General features: G+C 36.2%; 9 protein-coding genes across 9 annotated transcripts; 4 read left to right on the forward strand and 5 right to left on the reverse strand.

The window, feature by feature from the left end:
- Positions 1-219: 219 nt before the first annotated feature.
- Positions 220-1,683, reverse strand: L201_004589 (uncharacterized protein; the record flags this gene model as incomplete). Its single annotated transcript, XM_066220330.1, has 1 exon — positions 220-1,683. The coding sequence occupies one exon, from the start codon at positions 1,681-1,683 to the stop codon at positions 220-222; it is 1,464 nt and encodes a 487-aa protein (XP_066076427.1).
- A 467-nt stretch (positions 1,684-2,150) lies between these two features.
- On the forward strand, positions 2,151-2,940 carry L201_004590 (uncharacterized protein; the record flags this gene model as incomplete). Its single annotated transcript, XM_066220331.1, has 3 exons — positions 2,151-2,399; positions 2,494-2,595; positions 2,686-2,940. 3 exons carry the CDS (start codon positions 2,151-2,153, stop codon positions 2,938-2,940), a joined length of 606 nt encoding a protein of 201 aa, XP_066076428.1.
- A 615-nt stretch (positions 2,941-3,555) lies between these two features.
- Positions 3,556-5,742, reverse strand: L201_004591 (S-(hydroxymethyl)glutathione dehydrogenase; the record flags this gene model as incomplete). The annotated part of the gene is made up of 13 exons (XM_066220332.1): positions 3,556-3,618; positions 3,698-3,786; positions 3,852-3,927; positions 4,013-4,022; positions 4,103-4,203; positions 4,278-4,384; positions 4,483-4,771; positions 4,844-4,923; positions 5,022-5,221; positions 5,326-5,343; positions 5,429-5,501; positions 5,611-5,647; positions 5,725-5,742. 13 exons carry the CDS (start codon positions 5,740-5,742, stop codon positions 3,556-3,558), a joined length of 1,161 nt encoding a protein of 386 aa, XP_066076429.1.
- Positions 5,743-7,006: 1,264 nt separating this feature from the next.
- L201_004592 (uncharacterized protein) lies at positions 7,007-9,527 on the forward strand (the record flags this gene model as incomplete). The annotated part of the gene is made up of 7 exons (XM_066220333.1): positions 7,007-7,733; positions 7,849-8,301; positions 8,379-8,406; positions 8,491-8,801; positions 8,899-8,908; positions 9,038-9,177; positions 9,292-9,527. 7 exons carry the CDS (start codon positions 7,007-7,009, stop codon positions 9,525-9,527), a joined length of 1,905 nt encoding a protein of 634 aa, XP_066076430.1.
- A 415-nt stretch (positions 9,528-9,942) lies between these two features.
- L201_004593 (uncharacterized protein) lies at positions 9,943-11,864 on the forward strand (the record flags this gene model as incomplete). The annotated part of the gene is made up of 11 exons (XM_066220334.1): positions 9,943-9,999; positions 10,077-10,087; positions 10,162-10,216; positions 10,303-10,420; positions 10,542-10,643; positions 10,817-11,031; positions 11,114-11,293; positions 11,368-11,388; positions 11,469-11,541; positions 11,645-11,742; positions 11,823-11,864. The coding sequence occupies 11 exons, from the start codon at positions 9,943-9,945 to the stop codon at positions 11,862-11,864; spliced, it is 972 nt and encodes a 323-aa protein (XP_066076431.1).
- A 1,700-nt stretch (positions 11,865-13,564) lies between these two features.
- Positions 13,565-15,915, reverse strand: L201_004594 (uncharacterized protein; the record flags this gene model as incomplete). Its single annotated transcript, XM_066220335.1, has 3 exons — positions 13,565-14,270; positions 14,351-15,722; positions 15,783-15,915. The coding sequence occupies 3 exons, from the start codon at positions 15,913-15,915 to the stop codon at positions 13,565-13,567; spliced, it is 2,211 nt and encodes a 736-aa protein (XP_066076432.1).
- Positions 15,916-16,514: 599 nt separating this feature from the next.
- L201_004595 (uncharacterized protein) lies at positions 16,515-20,300 on the reverse strand (the record flags this gene model as incomplete). Its single annotated transcript, XM_066220336.1, has 3 exons — positions 16,515-18,231; positions 18,318-20,148; positions 20,261-20,300. 3 exons carry the CDS (start codon positions 20,298-20,300, stop codon positions 16,515-16,517), a joined length of 3,588 nt encoding a protein of 1,195 aa, XP_066076433.1.
- A 506-nt stretch (positions 20,301-20,806) lies between these two features.
- Positions 20,807-22,794, reverse strand: L201_004596 (uncharacterized protein; the record flags this gene model as incomplete). Its single annotated transcript, XM_066220337.1, has 4 exons — positions 20,807-21,771; positions 21,869-22,034; positions 22,105-22,428; positions 22,504-22,794. The coding sequence occupies 4 exons, from the start codon at positions 22,792-22,794 to the stop codon at positions 20,807-20,809; spliced, it is 1,746 nt and encodes a 581-aa protein (XP_066076434.1).
- Positions 22,795-23,864: 1,070 nt separating this feature from the next.
- L201_004597 (uncharacterized protein) lies at positions 23,865-24,654 on the forward strand (the record flags this gene model as incomplete). Its single annotated transcript, XM_066220338.1, has 4 exons — positions 23,865-23,899; positions 24,022-24,133; positions 24,255-24,358; positions 24,522-24,654. The coding sequence occupies 4 exons, from the start codon at positions 23,865-23,867 to the stop codon at positions 24,652-24,654; spliced, it is 384 nt and encodes a 127-aa protein (XP_066076435.1).
- Positions 24,655-24,889: the final 235 nt, after the last annotated feature.

The raw sequence follows: 24,889 nt of genomic DNA on the forward strand, positions 1-24,889 counted from the left end.
AATCCATAAAAAATATGATATGCATAATTTTTCTACATGAATGACCTTGATGTGAAAAAAATAGATAAATTATTTGTGACCTAAATTTTCCGCTTGTAGTGTGATATGTATGTATATATGTGATTACAACAATTTGATGAACAAACAGGACACAGTCTTTATGTGTATGTATGTGCAAATCCACCTTATCTATGGTTTGTTGGATTTTTGGTTTTATTCTTATTCGTAATACGTATTTTGTCTCAACACATCATCAAAATCTTCTTCATTCCTATAATCAGGTTGTCTTTTTATGACACTTTCTAATAATCTAAAGAAATCTTGTTTATCTTTATTTACAATCTCATGCATATCTAATAAAATTTCTAATTTACCTATGATGACTTGTTGATCAACTTGATCTCCACTAGAGCTACTAAATCCATTAGGCGAAGAAGATTGAGGACTCTGATGATCAATTATTTTTCTACCAAAATTTAACCATTCCATAGCTTTAATTTCCAAATCTAACTCATTACAATCTTGTATATGTTTTCTCCATAATTCATTTAACGTTAATTGAATTTTAGCTTTTAATCTTTCTTTCACTTGTCTACTTGATTCTTCGTCATTTGATTTCGTCATCTGTATTTGTTCTATAATTGTATTCGTAGTTGGTATCTCATCCTGCTGATTAACACCATGGTTATTCTCGCTTAAATCATTTACATCGTTCCCATTTTGCTGAATTATCTCAACGTGATTGTCATTGTCATTATCTTTATCATTATCTATATAAAATCCTCTTTTTTCACTACTATGATTACTTATCGAATAACCATTTTTAATATCATTGTTCAAATGATTTAAACCTAATTGATTTAAACTTTCTGTCAATTTTCTAGCCTGTTCTTCTTGATCATTATTATTACTGGATGTTTTACCCAAACCCAAAGGAGATTTAATATTAGGTTGAAATCCTGGTGTATGTATACCTGGTGTTATAGGTGCTGTAGCAGGTCTAGAATATTGTGCCCAGTATGAAGCATCATTATCATGTTCATGTTCTGTCAAAGGTAAACTGAGTGAATTGGTTGATGGTGGTGAATCAAATGCTGTCCAATATCCTTCAGGAGCTTCCAAGTTATTCTGATCATTATCATTTCCGGTAAATTCTGTTGTTGTTATCTGAGCATCTAGATTTATACTTGATAGTTCTCCTGGAGTAGATACGAAATGATGAATAGAATTTGTAGTAGGTATTCTAGCTGAATGATATACCCAACCTCTACTTTCCTGTGGAGATGTCGTTGAAGATTCAAATTCAAACCAAATTTCTATACTGGCATTTTCATTTTCGTTTTTATCATAATGTTCAGGTAATATAGATAGTTTAGCATAAATCTCATCACCTTCTTTTGTATACAAGGTTTTTTCAGATAATCTATGACCATGTGTTAACTCTTGTAATCTGGAAGAGAACGGCTGTTCTGTTCCATTATCAGAAGATGGAAAAGGTGATAGATGTGAATCCAAATCTTCTGGTGAAGGTGGTAAGTATAACAAACGTTGTAATAATGATTTTGATAATAACTCTTGAGGCAGCGGTGATGGTGGTAACAGATGTGGTAACAATGTTGTTATCAAAGATAAGGGTAGAGGGGGTGGTATCAAGGAAGTTGATAAAGGTGGTGATGAGGTCATAGCGTTGTTTTTTCTGTCGTGTGAAAAGTTCAATCGTATATATGCAGGTTTTATGGTCTAAATTTGATTACACCGGTGGCTTAGACGTAGTCAGAAGATATCTTCTGTTCTTCCCTCAAGTATCAAATATGTCTCTATGGTTTGCCGACTGAGATGGTGGATTGGAAAAGGAGAGAAGCCTTTATATATATCTGTTGGTCAATTTGTTTCCAACTTTGCATCTTTTCATCATTTCAACTTTTTCCCCACTTTACGATGTAAATTTACCGGTAATCATCACTGTATCGTTTACCCGGTGAGGGTCTCACCGTAGCACACATTATACACTGTAGCACTGTACCACTGTAGCACTGTAGCAAACCATGATACGAAGATTACATATTTCACCGATAGATCCGATTTTAAATAATTTCACCGTTTAGGATCATATAATTTACTGGTATGGGACATGATGATATCAGAACACCATGATAAAGCCTATGATACAGCATAGAATTATCAACGCTCCATCAACTATACACATTCTCAGCAAGTCGTTTACCACTCATTCAAGATACCATGCAAAAGCATCTTCAGAATTATTGGGTATATCATCTTTAATCAAAGAATCAGATCATATTTTAGCTAGAGAATGGATAGATAATTTTAAACTTGATGACATACCAAAAGAATCTTATATTATAACTAGAAGTAGATCAAGTGGACCTGGTGGTCAGGTATGTGTGTATGCTTTTAAAAGGGAAGTAGATGTATAATCACTAATAGCTTGATTCTAACCATTTTAACAATTGTTTTTTAATTATTGAATAGCATGTTAATAAAACAGAATCAAAAGTAACTTTAAGATTAGATTTAACTAAATCTAAAGGTAATTGGTTACCCAAATTTGTATTTGAACCATTAACAAAATCTGTAAGTTTCTGCTTCTGCTTTGTTATTGACGAAAAAAAAAACTTCATGTATACTTACTTGTATACCGTATGATTGTTGTATTGGTTTTAGCCATACTACTTATCAAATCCACCTTCAATTTTAATATCTTCACAAAATTCAAAAACAGCTTTTAGAAATCAAAATGATACTTTAAAAAATTTATATGAAACGATTAAATTTGTAACTGAAAAAATAATTATTAATCCAACTTCATTTGAACAAAAACAAAAAGTTAGAGGATATATTAAAAAAGAAAATGAAAAGAGAATTGAATTTAAAAAGAGACATTCATTGAAAAAAGCTTCAAGAAAAGATTTTGATTAAAAAAAACGAATCAAAATGGTGTATTTGATTACAAAAGATGGGACCTCATATAATTAGCTAGAAGTGATCAACAATATCCCACCCAGTTAGCTTGTTAATCAGTTGGTTAGACTGAACTTCGATCAATTAGGGTTCTTTTCTTTATCGCCAACCTTCCAACCTTCAATCATATAACAGTTGTTACAAAGAACGGTGGAGATGACAGATATCGCTCCATCGACATTCGACCTGATCTGAAACAGTACCAAGTATCATTGAAATCAACCCCATAAAATTATTTCCAGCCGAACAATACGATCAACGTCCAATGTTTCTCTCATCAATCTGTCAGATACTGTCTTTTCAGTTCATGTGGATTCAAATGTAAACTTGATGGGAAGGTTTCATGGCAGATCAACGGTCTATAGATTATACCATTTGAGCACATTATGTACTGCTTTCATACCATGCATTCAACAATTGCACTACTACTACAACACATTGTTATGTCGATTAACCCCTGTTTACACCTTTTCTTTTCAAGTTAACCATAATCAGTTGAGCCTGATAATCCGTTCAAGTCAAGCTAATAGTAGAATTCACTTATAATCTACTTTTTACTACTACCGAAGAAAGTCAAGCCGATTCTTCAACATGGTCGAAACCCATATCAACAACACATCGAATACAGTCACCGGCCTAAAAAGATGAACAACCGATTGATAATCAGATAAGGAGTCCCTATACAATCAAAATAAGCGAAAATACTAATACTCACGTGCATGTCCTCGAAACCTTTGTTGATACCTTCTAAAGATTCATGATGGGTGACGAATTGATCAACCATAAGTGTACCCGCAAGGTAATCTGAGTACCCAATAGGTTGATTAGTATGTATATATATAACGCTGAGAAGAACAATTATAACTTACCATCTACAATACCAGGAAGTTCAGTTCTACCTTTAACACCACCGAAAGCTGAACCTTTCCATACTCGACCTGTTACCTATAGTTGTGAGAAACAATGAAACACAAATCAGTACTCGCCCAACAGGAAGTGAAGAACCATTTGACGACAAAGGTTGACTAACAAGTTGGAATCTAAATTAAGAGAACAGAAAGGCAGAGTCAGTAACGATACTATGTCTCACAACAGAAGAGGTAAAAACCACCAAACTCACGGTCTAGTAGCAATTTCAGCACCTGCTGGAGCGACACCAATGACGTTACATACACCCCAACCTTTGTGACAAGCTTCAAGAGCGTTTCTCATCACGTGGACCTATAAAATAACAAAGTCGTAGGTATCAGTTTTTGTCATGAACAGGGTTCTAGCCAAACAAGCAGGACACTCACGTTACCAGTAGCATCGAAAGTGAAATCGAGACCACCGTCGGTTATCTCGACAAGGTGATCAACGATTGATTTACCTTCAGGAAGTTTAGCAGAGTTGATGAATTCGGCTGTGAAGGGGAAGATGCGTACAAACATTAGCAATCGGTACAGCTTCGTAATGAATGAATGATACGTTCAAGTGTTTCAGACGAAAGTATATACTTACTAGCACCGAATTTCTTAGCCCATTCTTCTTTTTTATCATTGATATCAACAGCAATGATTCTTTTGGCACCTTTTGCTTTAGCACCTTGTAAGATTGATAAACCGACACAACCGATACCAAATACAGCAACATTTGAATCTTCAATTCCTGGTGTTTTAACAGCAGCACCGTAACCTGTTGTTATACCACAACCTAATAAACAAGCTTTTTCTAATGGAGCAGATTTGTTAACTGCTACGACTGAGTATTTTGATACAACTGTGTATTGTGAGAATGTTGAACATCCCATCTATCGAGTTGATAACTATCAGCTTTGGGTTCTTAAGATACACAATCTAAAAAGAATACAGTAAAAACCCACAAAGTGTAAAATGTCTTTACCTTTACATCTGAATCTTGATGTACCATCTGGCATTACACCTTTACCTTGAGTAGCTCGAACTGAGTAAAATCAAAATGATTTTTGAAAGTCAGTGAACCTGAATTATAGCGATTATCTGATATAATCTGAAATTTTACGAAAAAAAAGATAAACTCACCTCTACCACAAAGGTTGGTTTTACCTGATTTACAGAATTTACATTCTTTACATTCTGCAGTGTAAAGTGGTACAACGTGATCACCAACTTTAACGTTATCTACACCTGCACCAACAGATTCTACAATACCACCACCTTCATGACCTAAAACAACTGGGAAAGCACCTTCTGGATCTTTACCTGATAAAGTGTAAGCATCGCTAAAAAGAGGATTTAGGTTGTGTGAGCTAAATCGCGGCGGATTTAATAAGGTTTATTTTGATCATCTCTCGATGTTTCGTCCAGAATGAGAAATTTAACATACGTGTGACAGAGACCAGTGCTATATGACATTTGTGTGGAGTTAGCCATTTGAACTCATCTTCTGTGATCAAAAAAGACTTGGCAGAAATGCGACTTCAACTCACTAAAGAACTTTGATTCTGACTTCACCTTCTTTAGGAGGAGAAACTTCGATAGTTTCGATAGAGAGGGGTTTGGCTACAAATATCGCGGAATCCATCAGCTTGCTATTCCACGTTTAATCATTTGGTCACATCCCTCCCGTATGAGAATCTCATCGCTAAAAGATGATGTTTGCCAAACTCACCTGCTTCCCAAGCGATAGCAGCTTTACAAGTGATGACCTGTTGTTTCAGTCGCTTTATTAGCTCTCGATCCCTTCGACCTGCTCTGATCACCAATAACCGTATCGTATACTTACTTTTCCTTCAGTTGACATTTTCAAATTATGCTTATGATACAAATATGAATACCAAGAAGGAAGGTTGAAGAAGGATAACCAAAAAAAGTCTTTTATCAATTTGATAGCTCTGGTCAAAGTTGAAAGTTGGAAATAGGATGATGATGCAAGGTGGTAAGTAGTAAATCGGTGTTTGATTCCGAAGTTTACCGATTAATACACTGATGTGGCTCAATCACTAGAAAGTGGAGGTCCACTATCACCCAATCAAGGGAAATGCAATTCCGATAATATGATAATAAGCGGGGGGAACCTACATATGAGTCGAAGAGGTATGCATATAGTTTAATCTAAGCAGCTCTCGTTAAGTAATTATATCAAAGTAAGCTATGCAAATCAGAGCAGATTGAATGATCTTGTGCAATCTGGACTAGGTAAGATACTTACAGTAATCCTTTTCGGCTAATAGTTAGGCTTGTCGCTAGAATCACGTGGACTGATCAGATGGATTTATATTACGTAAACATCACTTATGTCAAACCCGGTCGGTATCTTATCGGTGTTTTTACAACCGGGGGTACTTGCAAACGATTATAATATTCCCACGACGAGATAACAGTTAACAGTTCATTTCCCACTATGCTGAAACCGGATAGATAGAGCTACCCAAGTTGCTCAAGTTCTACTTACACCTTGCAATGTGGTAGCTTACTTACCCCTGATCTCTCAATTTTGGACGACAGACTAGCGACCATCGAAATGAAGATTGGAAAAATCGATAAGAGAAACATGATTTAGACTTTAAAGTTGTATGAAGGTATACGTCGATGATTTCAGTAATTTAATGACAACGGAAGACCTTTGTGTCTCGTGACAACCACAAACCATCGTATCATTCACACTTTAAGCATTCAATTGAAAGTACTAGTGTAGATTGAAAGTATAGATCTGATCAGATCAAGTAAATTTCATCAAACATACAACCCAAATAACACACAACGCGTCATGTAAAATCTCACCTAGTCTGTTTTTGTTTTAAACTTGACTAGTTAAGATAATTTAAAGTTCTGTACATCTCTTTTCAACAAACAGCCAATTTCACTGGACATCTCGAATTCAATGAGCATATATCTTTGACATTATCGAGATTGGAACAAACCACACTGTAGAAGCACCTTATCTGGATAGGTTGGAATCGCTTTCAGGTATATTGGTCACATATTACATCGTTTGCATTGCTTCGCTGCACGTATTAAATGTAATAGTGTGATCATTCTACCTCAGTATCATCGACAACCACACAATGTCTTCACAACAAGATCCAAAAGCACCCCCAAGATTCTATCTACCTTCAACAACGAGTTCATCACCACATACACCTGTTCATCCTTTATCTAGAGTACATTCAAGAGCTCAATCAGATACACATTCACATTCACATTCATCTACATCTACATCTATGATTGAATCTTCATCAAATCCATTATCAATGTCTTCACATCACAATCATAATCAAAATCATAATCATAACGCATTATCGAATCAAAGAAGATCATCAAAAGCTTCAATAAATAATTTGAGATCTGCTTTAGAATTATATCAAATTGATCAACATTATCATCATCATCATCATCATCCCTCAAGTTCCAGTTCAACATCAGTCTCTAACAACACATTATCACCTGATCTGGGTGAACCTAGCACTGGAATTGGACAAGTCAATGCAAGTTCCTCCACTGCTGCTAATGGTCTAAATACCCAATATGATCAAACACAACAGCAACCTCAATCAAGACGCCATAGTCATAGCTCAAACACAACTTCCACAGACCACACTCCTACTCAAGCTCATAGCTCTCCTACAAGTTCGGATGATCTAAGTACATCTAAAATGGATGCATTAGTCGAAATTCATAGAGTTCTATATAGAGGTAAAGAAGATTTACAAAGTAAAAGAATCGAATTGACATTAAAGGAAGAAGCAGAACAAGTTAGAAGAGTTATTGAAAGATGGTTTGAAAGTGATTGTGGTGAGTTTGACGAGCTGCTCATGACTTTCAATGTACATCGTTTTCAGGTTGTAAAAGGTTGTAAAAGCTGGGAAAGAGAGTAATCAGCTGCTAATGTTGTCACATTGGTTTCTAGTTTACGATCAACCACTCGTCCATTTGACATCGAGAGAATCACTTTTAGTGCATTTCGCATTATTGCATATATTTGGTACAATCTATTTACCTTCGTTTACACCTTATTGGATAGTTAATCATGCCAAATATGTAATAACTCAATTGAAAAAACATTTATTACCTCTTGATGAAGATTTAAACGACACTTCAAACGTAATTTCGGAAGTGAAAGAAGGTAAAATGAAATCATCATCTTTACCTCCAAAATTACCTATACCGAATCTAGGTCAAGAAGAAAGATTATTAGGCTTAGGTTTGGGTCTTTCTGATTCCTCTATACCGAGCGCTAAGAGAGGAGGCAGCGATGGTAAACTGAAAGGTGATAGTAGGCTGAAAAATAGACATGAAGGTTGGTGGAAACTTTGGGATGTTACGGCTGACTGTAAAGAAATCGGTGAAATGGAATGCTATGGTGAGTTAATGTAATTATCGTTTGAATGTAAGTTTTTGCAGTCGTCAACAAAAGCTGATGTAACGTATGGATAATAGATGGACATTACCTGGCATTGATAGAGCAGTGAGTACAAATGATTTCTCTTCAATTGACGCCGATGAGGTGTTGGGTGGCTGATTTTGGCATTTTAATCAATCAAATCATTAGTGTTGTTCGATTATCTTTCTTCCCAACGTTCCGAATGTCAAATTACCTCGAATCGCCAAAATCGCATCCTTCAGCATATTTCCACCCTAAGACCCCTAATTCCCATCATCATCATCATCTTCATTTTCATCACCACCATCAAATACGAGATCGATCGTCAAGAATAGCAAGTCCCACTTTTGGTATAGGTATACCAGCTTTACCTGTACCTTCTTTCGCCAAGAGAATTGTCAGATATGTGCGAAGTGATCTGGAATGTTGGTTAGATTGGGAGTTGAGAGTTAATACCATGGTTCAATTCAATGAAGTTGGTGAGTGACCCTTGTCCGATTGACTTCTCGAATATTGTTATGAAGATCGCAATGAGTGGAGGACAATGGCTAATTTCTGGACCATATATGCTGGCAGGCAAAGCAACGTATGTGAGAGATGTCATAGATATACGGGACTTGGTCGATTCTGTAGTGCCTTTTGCGAAAAGACTACATTGGATAACAAACTTAATTGGGATGTTCACAAGCATTATAGGTGGAATACTTCTTTATAGCCTTGAAACGGATAAATCAACAAAGTCAAGTAAACAAGGTAAGATGTTAACGATGCATGGTATCAATACAGTAGAAAAGAGCACAAACGCAAAGGTGGAGTACTCTACTGAACAACTCCCTGGAGCAGTAACTTCGCCAAGTGAGTTGATCGTATTTTGCGTTTTCAATTTTATAATATGCAATCTGTGACAATATACCTATGACCGTGAATGGTTCATCAGTGCTAATATAATGGTAACATTTGGCTTCACAGATGAGAAACCCCCTCATGGTTCAGCTAAAACATCTTCTTCTGCACCCATGGCAATTAAAACACCTTTAGTCGATAATCAATCTTCTAAAGCTTCATCGAGAGTAAGAAAATTAAGTGCGCCCACACCTTTAACAAGTACACAAAATATCTTAGGATTAGAAGGTGTTGCACCACCAACTACTTTGACACAAAGAGAAAGTATAGATCAAATCGCACCAAATGTTGATAGAGATTAGAGATCAACATGCTGGGTTATAGCTTATGGAGTCAGAGATCAAGTCAGGTATCATACTTGTAGTTATACTTGCTATTCACTGCAAGTGCTGTATATACGAAATATTGCTATTATATATGTATATGAAATATGAATAAAAATAGAATACAATAAAAGTTATGTTATCTGTACTTGTTTAGCAGGCCGTAGGTTACCGGTTAATTGAATAAGAGCGAATTCCGGAAATAGGTCAAACAAACAACTCCGAAGTTTACCGTGTAACTCATATCAGATGTTCTTCTTCCTATTATTCTCTTTTCTAAGTTATCTTTTTATCAGAATTGCAATTTGCTATACTCATTTACTTGAGCTTATCAAACATTTACTGAAGCTAGTATATCCTTGTACTCCAACTTTAGAAGTAACAGCATCGCACAATGGGAGATTCAGCAATTCACGCTTTAGCAGGTTCAGTTGGAGGATGTGTTTCTATGGTATGTTCATCACGGCTGAGATAACTACTGGAAATGATATGTATACTGATGGCTAGTCTGTCAAATCTTGTACCTAGGCTTTGACTTAGTGAGCAAATAAGCTGTTATCTGGACTATCGAATACGTCGGCTGATTTAGATGAATCACCTTTCACTTCCAAAGTCCATTAGTCAACTTATCAACTAGAGCTGCTGTTCAAACTAAGAAAGAAGATCTTGTAAGTTTTTGAATAGATCACTTCATAATAACATCATATAAGTTCCACATGAGACTGATATATATGAAATACGATATTGGATGTAGACCCTCATTCAAGCAATTCAGAAAACACTTGAGAAAGAAGGTTTATCAGGTTTATATTCTGGTTTATCAAGTTCTTTAGCTGGTATAGCTATAACAAATGGTGTTTACTATGCATTCTGTAAGTAATCGTAAAAATCTTTCTTTTTTTCACCATATGCACCCTTACATTCTTTCTCTTCACTTTAAAGAATTGCTTAACTGACCGTTATATTGTGTAACTAAATGAACAATAATGATAGACGAAGAATCAAGATCATTCTTACTTAAAAGAAGATCAAAAACACCTTATTCTACAAGCGCGCTTACTACTTCTGAAGGTATAATTGCTGGTTTGATTGCTGGTAAGTCTGAATCGCCTTCTCTCGTTATCAATTACAGCAGAAATAGATCTCAATCACGATATTTATGATCATCCTCTATCAACGCAAGTAAAGATAAAATGCATAAAATCGCAACTATTGAATGATTACGAGAAAAACGCTGATCGAAAATAAATCATCTATATGTGGAATAGGATCAATAACAACAATCGTAACTAATCCAATATGGACAGTACAGACTAAACAATCAACACACGCAGTAACTGAAACTTCTAACAATGGTGAAATCAAAAAAATTAAGCCTTCTGCATGGGAAGCTGCTAAAGAAATTTTAGAAAAAGATGGTTTAAAAGGATTTTGGAGAGGTATAGGTCCTGCTTTAATTTTAGTTATTAATCCTGTTATTCAAGTAAGTCATCCCATCTTTCAATTCATCATCAAGCGGTTTTAAGGATATATGTTGAGTGACATGATGTTTTTTTTGCTTCTAGTATACAACATTTGAAAGACTCGTTGCTATTTTATTGAGTTACAGATTAGCTAGAAAAGTTGGATCTGGTGTATCAACAACAGGTCAAAATCCATTAGGTAGAAGTTCTTTAAGTGATTGGGATATGTTCATCCTTGGTGCAGCAAGTAAATTGGTTGCTACAGGTGGTACTTATCCATATGTAAGTGATTGGGTAGATACCTCATTTATTCTGATAAGGTTTTCACTAATGATGTTTTACTGTGATTACTGTAGATCGTTGTCAAATCTAGACTTGTAAGATCATGTCTGAATTCATAAGATAGTCTGCTCTTCCAATCGTCTCACTAACTTCTCATGTTGGAATGTATTTATAGCAAGCCGCAACACACAAATACAAATCATCTCTCCATGCTCTCTTCCAAATCCTCAAGACTGAAGGTATTTCCGGTAAGTTTTGCCATATATCGATCTTTCCCCCATTCGCGATTACTTAGATAGCATTATAGCTATCAGTAAATTTTAACTAATATAACTTAATTTCAACCTATAGGTCTTTACGCTGGTCTCGGTGCCAAATTACTCCAATCAGTACTTACAGCTGCTTTCATGTTTGTTGCTCAAAGAAGAATTTACGAATACGTCAAACGAGTAAGTATACCGTCAGGTTTCGCTGTTTTCTCTTTTCACGTTGAAACGACATGTGGCTGATATGGGATTATTGTGCACAGCTCGTCACCATCGCTGCTCAACGAAGACTCGCCTTGGCTTAAGTATGTGAATGTTGGATGTCATAAGGGTAATAATCTGTTCATGAGGGCAGAATGTATTGATATGTGTTATGATCAGATCTTCCGACCCATCATTGTGGATAGTTATAGAATTGACTGACAAAAGCGAATGATTAACAATAGTCTTACTCTCCGTACTGACACTATTGTATCACTACAGTTCACTGATCAGACATGAACGAAATAACAATTATGTGTGGTCATACTATTATCACATAAATACATACAAGATAAGCACTCTGGCAAGGTTTAATTCGGTTCCTTGGCTAACCTAAGAATACAAACAACAATATTTACTGATAGAATTCTCCAGGAATTCCCTTCACTCATATCGCTTGAAGTATTATACAGTTGATTTGATGATCGCTTACCACATATTGATACAACTAAGAACAGTGAGGGAAATGGACGACAAAAGGTATTGGATCAATCACGGATTCAAAAGTTCAGTAAGAAATTAATTCTTCTTTTTATTACAATATGAACAATAAACTGAACCATCACCTAAAGTTTTCCAATCACATTGTTCTGATCCGGTGTGAATCATCATAGAACGGTCAGCTTTAAGTATGAAAATACTATACAAAGATAGTCACAATGCAGCATACAGTATGTGGTCTAAAAAAAGGGGACTAACCTCCTTGATCATCACCAACATCATCACCTTCACACATATCTTCTTGAGGATAAAGTTTGAACTTATTTTGTTTTTCAAGGTTTCTCTCTTTGTTACAAGTCATTTTTTCAAGGCAAGATGTGATAGTGAATTATCAATTTTGTACTATACGTTTTATGTTCACGTATTTAATAGACATAGAGGGAGAGAGAGAGAGAGGCAAAAAAGGGAGAATTTGAACAACTCAAAAAGAAAAAAAAAAAAAAAAAAGCTTTTATATATACAACATATTCAAAACTGATATGACTTTGATGTCGGAACAGTTCGGTTTGAATTCTAAGAAAGAATCAAGAAGAAGAAGAAAAAGAAGAAGCTTATCATGTAATAAAAAGTGGTCTTAGCTTGGCACTATTCTTCCAAGTAGAGATTACTGTAGTGAACTGATCTTCAAAATGGTTGGTTTCCGACACGTGATGGAAGAACCCTATAGTCGCTAAGAGCTGAATACAGAACACTTGGTATTGGGGTTGGTCGATCAAACCCCAAAACATGTCATTAGTCGATTGAATGTTCATCAATTTACAATACAATACAATAGCACTTTTGAGTAACCATCAAAACTGTAACTGTATTTTGCTTGTATCATGAGAATGGCATACAATTGCACATGTATTCACGCATGTTCTCGTGTATTCATACGAGTAAACCAGTACCTAAAAGCAATTGGTCCAGATCAGCAGAAGCAGCTCACCAATCTCAAAGTTGTTTTTTTGGTGTTTCTGCGAATCCTTCTAAACACCATGATCTGTACAAAAGAAGCTTTTTGTCGTCCAGTATAGCACTACAGCCTTCTCCTAACTTGGATACCAAGCTTCGACCTCAACGTCCTCGTTAGCAACCAGGATCATCGTCATCAGAAACTGACGTTTACCATGAGGAAAATGAACGAATATTATAGCTTATCATGACGTATGAACGAATTGTGCATGTCCTTTTCCAGCCGTTATCCCAAATAAGCCAACATGCATGTAATCACATCTCGGAGTTACAAGAAATACATATTCCTTTACAAAAAATCTTCTTCTCCAACTTCGACCAACTGTTCAGCCCAATCATCCAAAGCCCAAATGGTGAATTTACCTAATTCATACCATTTTTCTCTTTTAGCAATTTCTTTCCAAGCTCTTGATAAACCAGAAGTAAAAGAATACAATTCAACATTCCAACCTCTTTTTAAAGCTTCTCTAACTGCACCTGGAAATCCATCTTTATTAAATTGTCCACCTCTTGCATCGCCGGTAGCTAATACCAAAGTATTCGTATCTTTCTTTGATGCATTTCCATTATTTGACGGTTTTGTTTGGGGAGATGATAAGTTTGATTTTTCATTTAAGATTTGTAAGATTTTCAAATGTAAAATTTCATCTACACCTTGTTCTTTGAATCTTCTAATTTGTGATAATTCTGTATGATCAGATATTTTATTTTGAATTTTATGTTGGGTTTTTAATGAATAAGAATCTTCGATTTCATCCTCGTATAATTCAACTCTTTTCAATATAGAAATCTCCCATCCTAATCTAACTAATAAATCGAAATTTTGTTTCAAAGGTGATGAAGCAACTAAATGTAATGAACCGGGTGGTGTAAATCTACCGCGTCTTAACAATAATGATAAACATGGTAATGATAATGTTCTTAAGTGTTTTGGTGGTAGTCCATCTGAGGGATTTGAGTATAGATACTGTATTAAACCGTGTAGGATGTTTGAGCTGAAAAATGGGTATGAAGATTCGGATTAGCTGAAAAATTAACAGGGCAGCAAATATGATCTGAATGCCATTTAACTCACTGATCAACAAAGATATGAGTTGAGCCTTCAATATCATATTTACCTCTAAACCCGTTTTCACCTTTACCTCTCATTCTACCTATACCGCCTTGCCAAATTACATTACCTAATTGTTCTCCATAAGCAAATTTATAATGATCATCCGAAAGGAAATTTTTGATTAATTGTTTTTCATTTGGGAATACTTTTGGTAATTTGTTTTCCATTATTGTTAAATTAGTTGGCGTTAATGTAACTTTATTTATCTCTTTCTCATTATGATTTTCATTTTCATTTTCAGTATCAGTTTCTCCACTTGTTGTAACAAAGTTTCCTCCTCCTCCTCCTCCTCCTTCTCCTCCTTCTTCATCTGTCGTAGGTATATCTAATAAAGTAGAAGAAGATTTCACTTTAGGTGCTAAAGGTAAAATCAGATTTGAAATTAATTCTATATATAAATATGATCTCATTTTCGCTATTGATCTTCTTAGATTGATTTTATCATTTTTATTCATCTTTGAAATATCTGGTATTACAGGTAAATCTAATTGTCGTCTAAAAACATTGACGATCTTTATGGTCATTTGTAAATCTGATAAAGCAGGAAATAAATCTCTTAAAATTGATGGGAACGTTGATCCAATTGTATTATCTAATTTTGATTGATGTTCTATTTTATCTAATATATCTCGACCAAACATATTAGATATGTCTTTTTGTGTGGGTGTTATGGGATCGGGTCGTTTAGGTTCTTCAGGTTCTTTGGTGATTTCCATTACTGATCCATCCGCTAGACCACTTGTAGACATTTCTTCTGCATCATCATCTATAGATGCTCGATAAACACGTATACCTGTTCTATACCTTCTACTACCTGGAATTCGAGTGCGCACGAATCTGATATCCGATCGAGGTTTATCATTTTCGGTTGACAATGTATTGGGTATACAGTGTTTATTCGAGATGTCCGATTCTGTCTTTTCCATATTTACAGTTGAACTCACTTCGTGAGGATTGACAAGAGGGTCGCCATCTTCTAAGATTGGGTCGACAGCACCATCCTTTGCGAAATCTTTGGCAATTGGATCTTCTTGACTTCCGTTATCATTATTTTCATCATCGTGTTCGTGTTCAGTATCTGTTGATACAGTAATTGAAATACCAGATTGATCGTTCGTGTCGATATCAAGGTCTGTATCGCTTGAATCGGATAAAACTGATTCCGAGCTTATATCAAGTAAGCCTGGAGAAGAGGAAGTGGAAGTAAAAGATTGAGTATTGTATGATTCCGTTATAGCTCGTACTAAATCGAGAGCTGTAAATTGACGAGCGGGTCGTGAGGGAATAACAATAGGATCATTTTGACCATTGCCGAGTTGAGGTTTTTCAAAAACTAAGAAACACGATCGATCTATTAACTAAGTTTGCATGATAAAAATCCGAAAAAACTTACTTAACGATTCGTTATATTCCACTTCCACCTTCTCATTCGAATTACTTTTATCTGTGTTTGTTTTCAAAGTTACTTCAAAACCGAGTAAAGAAGGATCAAATTCTTCTTCGATATCAAAAATCTCCTTGTTCATGGGGTTATACTAAGTCTAAATTGTCTCAAAATATTGATAAAGCGATAAAGGCGATATTGTAGGAGTCGATCGATATAAATAACTAAAAATCGATCAAGAGGTCTTGACTTGAGTGGCAAACAGTAGTATTAAAGGGTTGTAGAGAATGGAATGTCGATGGACTAGTATCTAAATAAATACAATGAGAACAATGTCGGTTCTCTTGATGCTAAATCGCGATGCTGAACGGTCGATATATACGATGATTCCCAGCTATAAAGCTTTACTAGAAAAGGGAGAAAAGAAAGATAAAAATCAGAAATCAAACAGATCGATTATAACGTTGTACAGCATATAGTAGACATTCCTATAACCGGTTTTGATGATCGACATGCAAATATGGAGTCTCCACATATCAATTTTGGAATTTAACAGTTTATCCAATCTTTGCATTTTCAGAAATATTGCATGAAAGCATAAGAGCATAAGAGCACAATGCATCAGGCATAAAATATCGTAAATTATATAAGAGGAGAATCAGGCAAGTGAGTAGACATATATATATATATATACACAATTTACAGACACCTTTTATCAAATTGGGAGCAAGGTTTACTCCGTCAAGTCCTTATACTTCCTTCTCTACCATTACCATTCACGCTACCACCTCCAGCACCAAAAGAACCACTACCACTAATACCACTAACTCTACTTATATGACTGGGACTAGTTGTATGAATACTGCTGGTTCCAGTCGGCACAGGTGCTAAAGCGACATCTTTTCTCCATGAATCTATAGCTTGACCTGGATTACTATTATTTGGCGGTGGAGGAATATTGTTATTCTGATTGTACATGTTTGGATCCATACCCATAATACCCATATTCATGTTCATGTTCATGTTCATATTCATATTTGGATATTGTGGTACGCCACTGTAACCCATCATTTGAGGTGACATGCCTAAATTTGGCATTGAAGGATTCATACCTCCCATCCCATACATTCCCATATTCATAGGATAATTCATTTGTGTTTGTGGAGGTTGCATATACATTGAAGGTATACCTTGACCTCCATACCAAGATTGATTTATATTTGGTATACCACTGAAAGACGACTGTCTATTTTGTTCTTCTTCATATTGTCTTTGACTATTTTGCATCATCTGTTGTTGAGCTTTTTCAGCATGTTTATAACCTAAAGGTAAATCATCTTCAATAATTTCAGCTTTTGTTATAGGTTTTAAACCTTTTTGTTTTGCTTGTCTAACTGCTAAAGGCAAATCATCTTCTGCTTCTTCATCATCAACTTCAGCTGATAAAGGTGATTTCATTATTGAAGCTGAATTGGGTTCAGATGAATTTCCAGTACTACCAGTAGTAGGTAAAGTTAAACCTAATGATCCTATAGGTTTCGTACGTGTTATAGAAGGTGATTTAGGTGCGATAGGTAATTTAGATAAAGGAATATCTTCATCTGAATCAGATTCAGACTCTACATCGTTACCTGAAAATACTGATTGTCTAGCTGAGGTTGACGTAGTTAGTCTGGATGTTCTGGCGGCAGGAGCTAATTTCGATAATGGTACATCCTCTTCTGAATCTGAATCCGAATCTGATCCGGGAACAGCTTCTTCATCTTTAGCTAGGGGGTTTAGAGTTTGTGCAAATTCATGTGGTGCAGGTGCATCTTCTTCGTCATCAGATGCTGAACTGAACAGGCCACCCAAACTTAATTTACGTTGTTCTTCTTTCTCCATTTTCATTTCCCCTTGATGGGTATGCTGAGGTGCTATAGCTTTTTCTGGGCTATATTGTAAAGAAGGCGGGAAATCATTTGCTCTGCGGATAGGTGATATTCCAAGTGTATCCTCTGTCGATGGATTATCCGTTTGTGAATCAAGAGGTGGTGGAATCACACTATCTCTAGCTTTTTCTTTACCTTTACCTTTACTTTTTCTTTTCTTTTTCATTTCTTTCTCCTCTTCATACTTTCTTCTCAATTCTGCATTTCTCTTTTCTTCTTCCTGAATGATTTTCAATTTAGCCATTTCTTTTTCCCATAATTGATCTACACCAAAGACAGATTTAGATTTAGCTATTCTACCTTGAGGGTCAGGTACACCTAAGTTATTGGGTGAAGTAGGATGAATATCACCATTTGAATCAAATGATAAAAGTGGTGCTCTGTTATTACCTGAACCTGGATGCAGAGATTGTGGACGTTGATTCGTTACTGGTTGAGTAGGTGAAGTAGGTGAAAATGAAATAGTGGGAGGATCATACATGGTTGATCGAGCCATCATAGCAGGACGTGAATCACCAGTGAATACTCTGTAGAACGAAACATAGACTTCAGCTATTACTCATATTGCATGGTAGAGGATGACACCTAGCCCAAATGAATATAATTGACTCACCTCTGTTTACCTTTTTGAGCCATTTTTCTAGCTTCCAATTCATCCATAAGTGATCTACCGAACAGTTTACCTGGTCTTCTTTCTATCGCAGATTCATCTAATTCAATTGATTTTAATGCTAATTCACCTTCTTCTTCAGTTCCTCCAAGGAACTCTTGATCTCTTCGTCCATTGACCATTAATGAATTCCTAAATGTCTTTTGCGATACTGACAAAGAATTGTTGTTGTAGAATGAAGAATTATGCATCGGTCTATTACCTATTGTTTTAGCTCCATATGGTAATGGTTTTTCACCCAATGTATATCCATCAGGTAATTTAATTGTTTTAGCAGGAGGTGAATGTTGACCAGATAACAAAGAAGGCATAATTAATGTTTTAGGTCTTAAGATCGTCAAGGGTTTGGTCAAAGTCAACCTTGCAGATGTAGAATATCTTTTAGGCATTAATGGTCTACCGAATTGTTCCGGTGTAGGTATATCTTCCCATACCTTTTCAGGTTCTTTCATTTTCATCGTTAGTCCCGGGCCAGGATTAGGACCAACATCAGGATTATCTAGAGATTCACTATAAGTGGTATTCCTAGCTGAGCCAGGTCCAGTATTACCGTAGAATGTTGATCTTGATCCAGCTGAAAATGGTGGTTCATCGATTCCTTGTTGTTGCGATTGATAAGCAGAAGATCTACTATATGGTCTAGCGTTAAAATCATTTCCATCCATACTGATCGATCTACGTTGATTCTGCAAGACTTTTGGATCGAACCTTGAACCTATTTCAGGTGGTGGTGCAGGTAAAGCGAAAGGGTTAGGTAGATTATCATCGTTATCAATAATTTCTTCTTGATATTCATTATCCATTTTACCTGGTGGAGGTGATATCCAACCACCCCCACCTCTTGATAAAGGTCTATTGTCCATGATCGAACCAGGTGTTTGAGGTAATGGAATCATCCTTGGGTCACTTAATTGTCTAATTCTGGTATTCCTATTTTCGTTGAAATCATGTGACAGATTATTCTTGTTGTGTAAACCCATTACGGTTGAAGGTCTTTCTCTCTCTTTGCCCCTATTTTCAACCATTTCTCTTACTCTAGCTGCTGAAGCTAATGCATCAGAAGTAAAATCATATGAATGATTTCTTCTTCTACTACTATCATTAGCATTAGAGTTCGAATTGTTGTATCCTGATTGTTGAATAATTTCATTGTGTAAATCAGTATCGTCTAAAACATCTGATACATGTATTGATTTAACTCTTGGACCAATTGGTGAAGATACAGGTTGCGGTATATTTGAATGTACAGTGACTCTTCTTGTGTTATCAGGTTTCTTCATTACTGGTGAGGCATTAGCAACTAAATGTGAAGGTAATCCCCATCTAGCTACGTCTACATCACCTAAATCTGCTTCTTCGTTGTGTGAATCATCATACAACCTCTCTTCTTCTCCTTCTTGAGCTTGAGTTGAGATTGGTAGATTTATGGATTTTGAACCAGGTGTGATATTGTTATTATTATGATTATTAAATTCACTAAAAGTACTTTGTCTAAAAGATTGATTTTGCGAATTTGGTCTTGGATATCGTTCTTGTCGTTGTTCATCTTGCATATATTGAGGTTCATTTTGGTTGTCCAAATTGCGTGATTGTCTACTTAAATTGAACGATGATTCTAAAGGAGAAGGTAATGATGGAGGAGGTTGTGATAAGATTTTTTGTCTTCTAGCTTCAGCTTGTGCGATTTGAAAAGGTTGAAATATTGCTGATTGTCTATGATCACGATAAGTTATTTCACTATTTGGTGATGCTAATTCTTCATCATTATCATACTCTATGGCCCAGAATGATATATATCAGTACTACTATTTCATTTCTTTTCGATCATCGATAGGTAGAATCGAAATTTGGTCAAAGCGTTTCTTTCATACCAGAATATCACTCACCCATCAAAGCAGCAGCAAGCTGCAATCTTGATGGAGGCATTTTGAACGGTATTCTGTATCCTCACCAGGCTGCCAAGTCTTGTATCGTTATATCATGTAGGTCATAGTCAAGAAGTCATAATGTCTAGTCTCAGAAGCTGAAGGTATGGTATGAAAGGAGAATGAACAATATCCCATTCATATATATATATACATTTATTATTACACTTGTTTCAGCATCATTGCATTGTACTTAAGACACAGCCTCGTGCATTGTGGGGTCTCCATTCTTCTACACGTGGTCAAGATGATACCTGGTGTCAAGAGTACGTAAAGCACAACATTCACCTGAAACAGCTTCACTGTGACAAATATCAGTAAATCAATACATGCATGATACATTATACGTGATAACAATAACAAGGTAAAGTTATAATAGTCCTATTGTTTGGATAAAACTGTCTATATACATAAAGTGTGACATGGTATAAATCTACAACCCAACCATTGTTTTGTCTTTCCTTTTCCATCTATTCTATTCCGCGGACAATACTCTCGCTGTTTTACTCATACACCCCATAAACCAGTTATAGTTTGTCTATCTCTTCTATTCGATCCAGGATATTCACCTATCGTACTATGATCGGTGCTCTGATTACTATTTGAATGATCATTAGCCATTGGACCTAAACCAAAACCTTGAGCATCTAATAATTCATGTTCATCATCATCATCTAAATCATTTTGATTTAATGGTGTATGTCCATTACCTCTTTGATTACGTCTTAAAGGTCTACCATGCATACCAAAGAATCCTCTTTGTAAATCTCTCACTCCATCCCATGCTTGTGAAAATGCTGATGTATAATAACTCAATTCATTTGGTCTTGCTTCATTTCTATTTACCGTTGATGATGATGTTGTTGTAATAGTTTCTGTATTTTCATTCTCTTCACCCGTACCGTTATTTCGATTATTTGCTGCTGCTGCTTGAGCTTCTTCACTTTCCCTTTGAGCAGCTTTCAAACCTCTTTCAAATCTTTTCACTCTCCACCATCCACCTAAACTTGTCAACACTATAAACCATCCTATTGACATCAAAAAGAAACTGAAATATTCATTTGCTCTTCCAACATCTTCAGCATTTGGTAATCCCATGAACACTGACAATGTCATGTTATGACCATGTGCCCAGTTTTCAGCTTCTTGAGTATTATGTAGAACTGTTATAGGACCATTAGGATCGTTTGGTTCATGGACAGGATAAGGCCAAGGTCCACCAGGTCCCCAGATTGCCTCAATGGCATTTTCCGCTATTTTATCATCATCCATGACAGGTGGATCAGGATCAGATGGATCAGACGGGAATTTGCCTGAATTGATCAAGTCTTCTGCTTTGGACCGTAAATTCAGACCAACCGATATCAAAGTCATACCTAACCCAACTCGAGAACCGTATTTTGCAGCATGGGTGGTGTGGAGAACGTAAGTGAGGAGGAAACCAACAAATTGGAAGGAGAATGATACAATTACTATAGCAAGGATATGATCAGCATGCGATGTGCGACAAATTGATTATACATGAAGATACAGACGGCAGATGACAAGGCAAGGCAAGATGACACTTACAGTTCCAGAAGAAACCGAAGAAATTACCACCCGGCATTCCATCTATCAGAATCTCATCACCACTCATTGAACTTGAAAGAGGTCCGAAAGGCGATGATGACGACGGTAAAACTACCGTTGTATCCCAATATGGAGGAACGGCATCCCGTAAAGCAGCTTGATATGACTACAGCCAACCGCCATTGATCAGTATTAATACTCAGCAACAAAAGCCAGATTTAGGTATTTTTACTTACTGGAGGCCCTTGTTTCTGTTCATCTTCAGGAACATATTCGTTTCCATCGGCATCTGTAGGAGCATTTTGTGGATTATCAGGTCTTGCAGCTAAATTACCAAAAACACCACTTGAACCTGCACCCATTATTCTTGATGCTGGAGATGAATTTGGTTGCCTTGAAGGTAAAAATGATGAAGGTAAAATACCACCTAAGAAATGTCTTTGTGATGGTGGACGTGAATGATATGCTGGTGTACTAGGTAAAATACCATTAGAATTCCCAGGTGCTGGATTATGTGATGAATATGGCTGAAATGGTGGTGGGGATGATGGTGGTAATGTCTACCGAACAAATACACGTCATATCAGCTTTACGTCAATCTACTCGAATCAATCGATAGATGCTGTTAAACTCACATAATCTCTCTCAAAATCGTAGTCTCCTGGCATCCTATTTTCTCTTCCACTACTAACGTGATGATCTTGATTATGATTTCTATCTCTACCTAATAAACCATGATTCTCGGTTTCATCTTCACCATCTGGACCATCGAAAGCAGCATCCATTTCATCTGGATCTGGTATACCATTTGATCTTCCTCTACTTGGTGCTAATCTGAATGATCGTATAGAATGGAATGATGTTCGTCGAGAAGGGGTGGCGGGTGGTGAGGGATCTTGAGAAGATATCGGGGCATAACTTGACATTGTGACGTATTATTAAAACTCTGTAGCTATTAAATATGATTAGCTGCAGTCTGTCCTTCGTTTTTACGAGTGGTTTAGAATACAGGAAAAGTAATATAGAGGAATGGTATCAGAGGGTGGTGCATGAAGTCTGTTGCACATCGTATGATCAAATAACCCTCAAAACCGACATTCAAGCGATTGACTATCTTACGACAATCAAACGGTGAATGAAGATTAAAAGAGATAAAGATCGTAGCGACTTCTGTTCATAATCATATGATAGAGAGGTCTAGTTGGAAGAAGAAAGAAAGAAGGAGTGTTTGATGACGATTAGACAAACTTACCTTATTTATATACTATATTCCGAATCCCGAATATCCAACTCTATATTGTCGATTTGCTGAAATGATGCTTAATCCGAAATGCAATATACCCTTCCAACAAGGGCAACGAGCCCTAAAGAATACCTTGAGTTTCCTTCGTCCGATTCTATCAGGTTGTTCTGAGCACGAAAGAAATAGATAAAGATTTGTTGATGATATTGCAAACTGATGTTGAAGAAGAAAGGATTAGAGCGTTATGTTTCAGACGTTGAACTATGAACTGTGAACTGCGTGTCTTCTTGGTAAGCTTTAAGCTTGAACCGTAAACATGTGGCGATGCCCGAAGGACAACATTGAAAAGTGAGCCGAGACAAGACAAACCGCCAAGACAAAAGACAAAACGCTATAAGGAGGCGCCACACAAGCGGAATTACCAATAACATATATCCAATGGTCTTGTGCGGTTTATGATATTACCGATTGTCAAACTTGATATGACACGTGGCATTGTTCCTTACAAGTTGAAATAATGACGTATAGAAGGGGGTCTATGCGATCTATCACATTATATTACTAACTAGCTCGCTACCATACTTCCATTCCATTCCATCATGTCAACCTCCAACAACCAACTGTTATATATATATCAAACACATCAACATTCTCTCTTCGCTTTATCCCCCTTTTCAACCTATACTAGTCAACATCAAATCAATCGAACCTTTAACTTGTAACTAAATCAAACCAATAAATACTTCATTAACAATGTCTGCTGCTACCGCTATTATCTGGTCTCCTGAGTAAGTTGATATTCATTTTCTACGCTTCAATCAACCCGTTTTAGCTCTTTGTGCTCCTCTACAGAAGAACGGATTACATGTAGATCTGAAAACATATATTGACTGACTTGGTCGTCTGATAGAAACTCTCAAGAAGAATTCATCGTCTTCGTTGATGACGTTGCCGAATACGAACGATGGAAGAACGGTGCTACCGATATTGCTCTCTCTAGATTCGTCGGTTCCTTCACTGTAGTAAGTTTTCAATTCTTTTATCCCCAACTTCCCAATCGTCATTCCTTTGCTCTGTTCTCGGATAGTCTAGTCTCTTCGTATGAACAAGTTGAAATGCTGATTCTAGTGTAACTTGGTATAGTTGAAAACCTCAACATCAGTAGGTCACACTGGTAACCTTGGTGAAGTTTCAAAACAAGAAATTCAAAATGTATTCTTTGGTGGTGACAAAAACAAACATGCTGAGTGAGTTGAAGGGTTTTATCACATCATCTTTTTATCTTTTACTTCATCCCCGACATACCTAGTTTCTTTATAGCGGGAAACAAAACCCATTTACATAATTTACCACGTCAACTTTCAGCTTGTGTAATAAGATCGGTGGCTAATATCTAAATTGTCACTGCAGAGACGCTATCGAAGTTATCCTCAAAGAGGGTAAAGTTCACAAAGGTGACTACTCCCACTCATACAAACTTACCTTGAATGCTGGTCGAGGTGCAGGTGTAGTAAAGGGTCAAGGTAACCAACAAGGTCGATAAAGTATTATATATACCACACAGTATAGATATACCATTTCGCGTCTTTTAAGGGGAATAGAAATAAGAAAGAAGAAGATAAAAGCATATTTAACGAATAAGAGAAGAAGTCATCACATAAATCAATAGCATAAATGAAATTTCATGCAAATACAACTATCATAGCACTCAATGAACACATTTAACCATTGCAATCAGATATTTGTTCAGTCGTTATAACCGTAGTGTAATTGACACC

This window comes from Kwoniella dendrophila, chromosome 6 (genome assembly GCF_036810415.1).
Source record: "Kwoniella dendrophila CBS 6074 chromosome 6, complete sequence".
NCBI classification, from domain to species: Eukaryota; Fungi; Basidiomycota; class Tremellomycetes; order Tremellales; family Cryptococcaceae; genus Kwoniella; species Kwoniella dendrophila.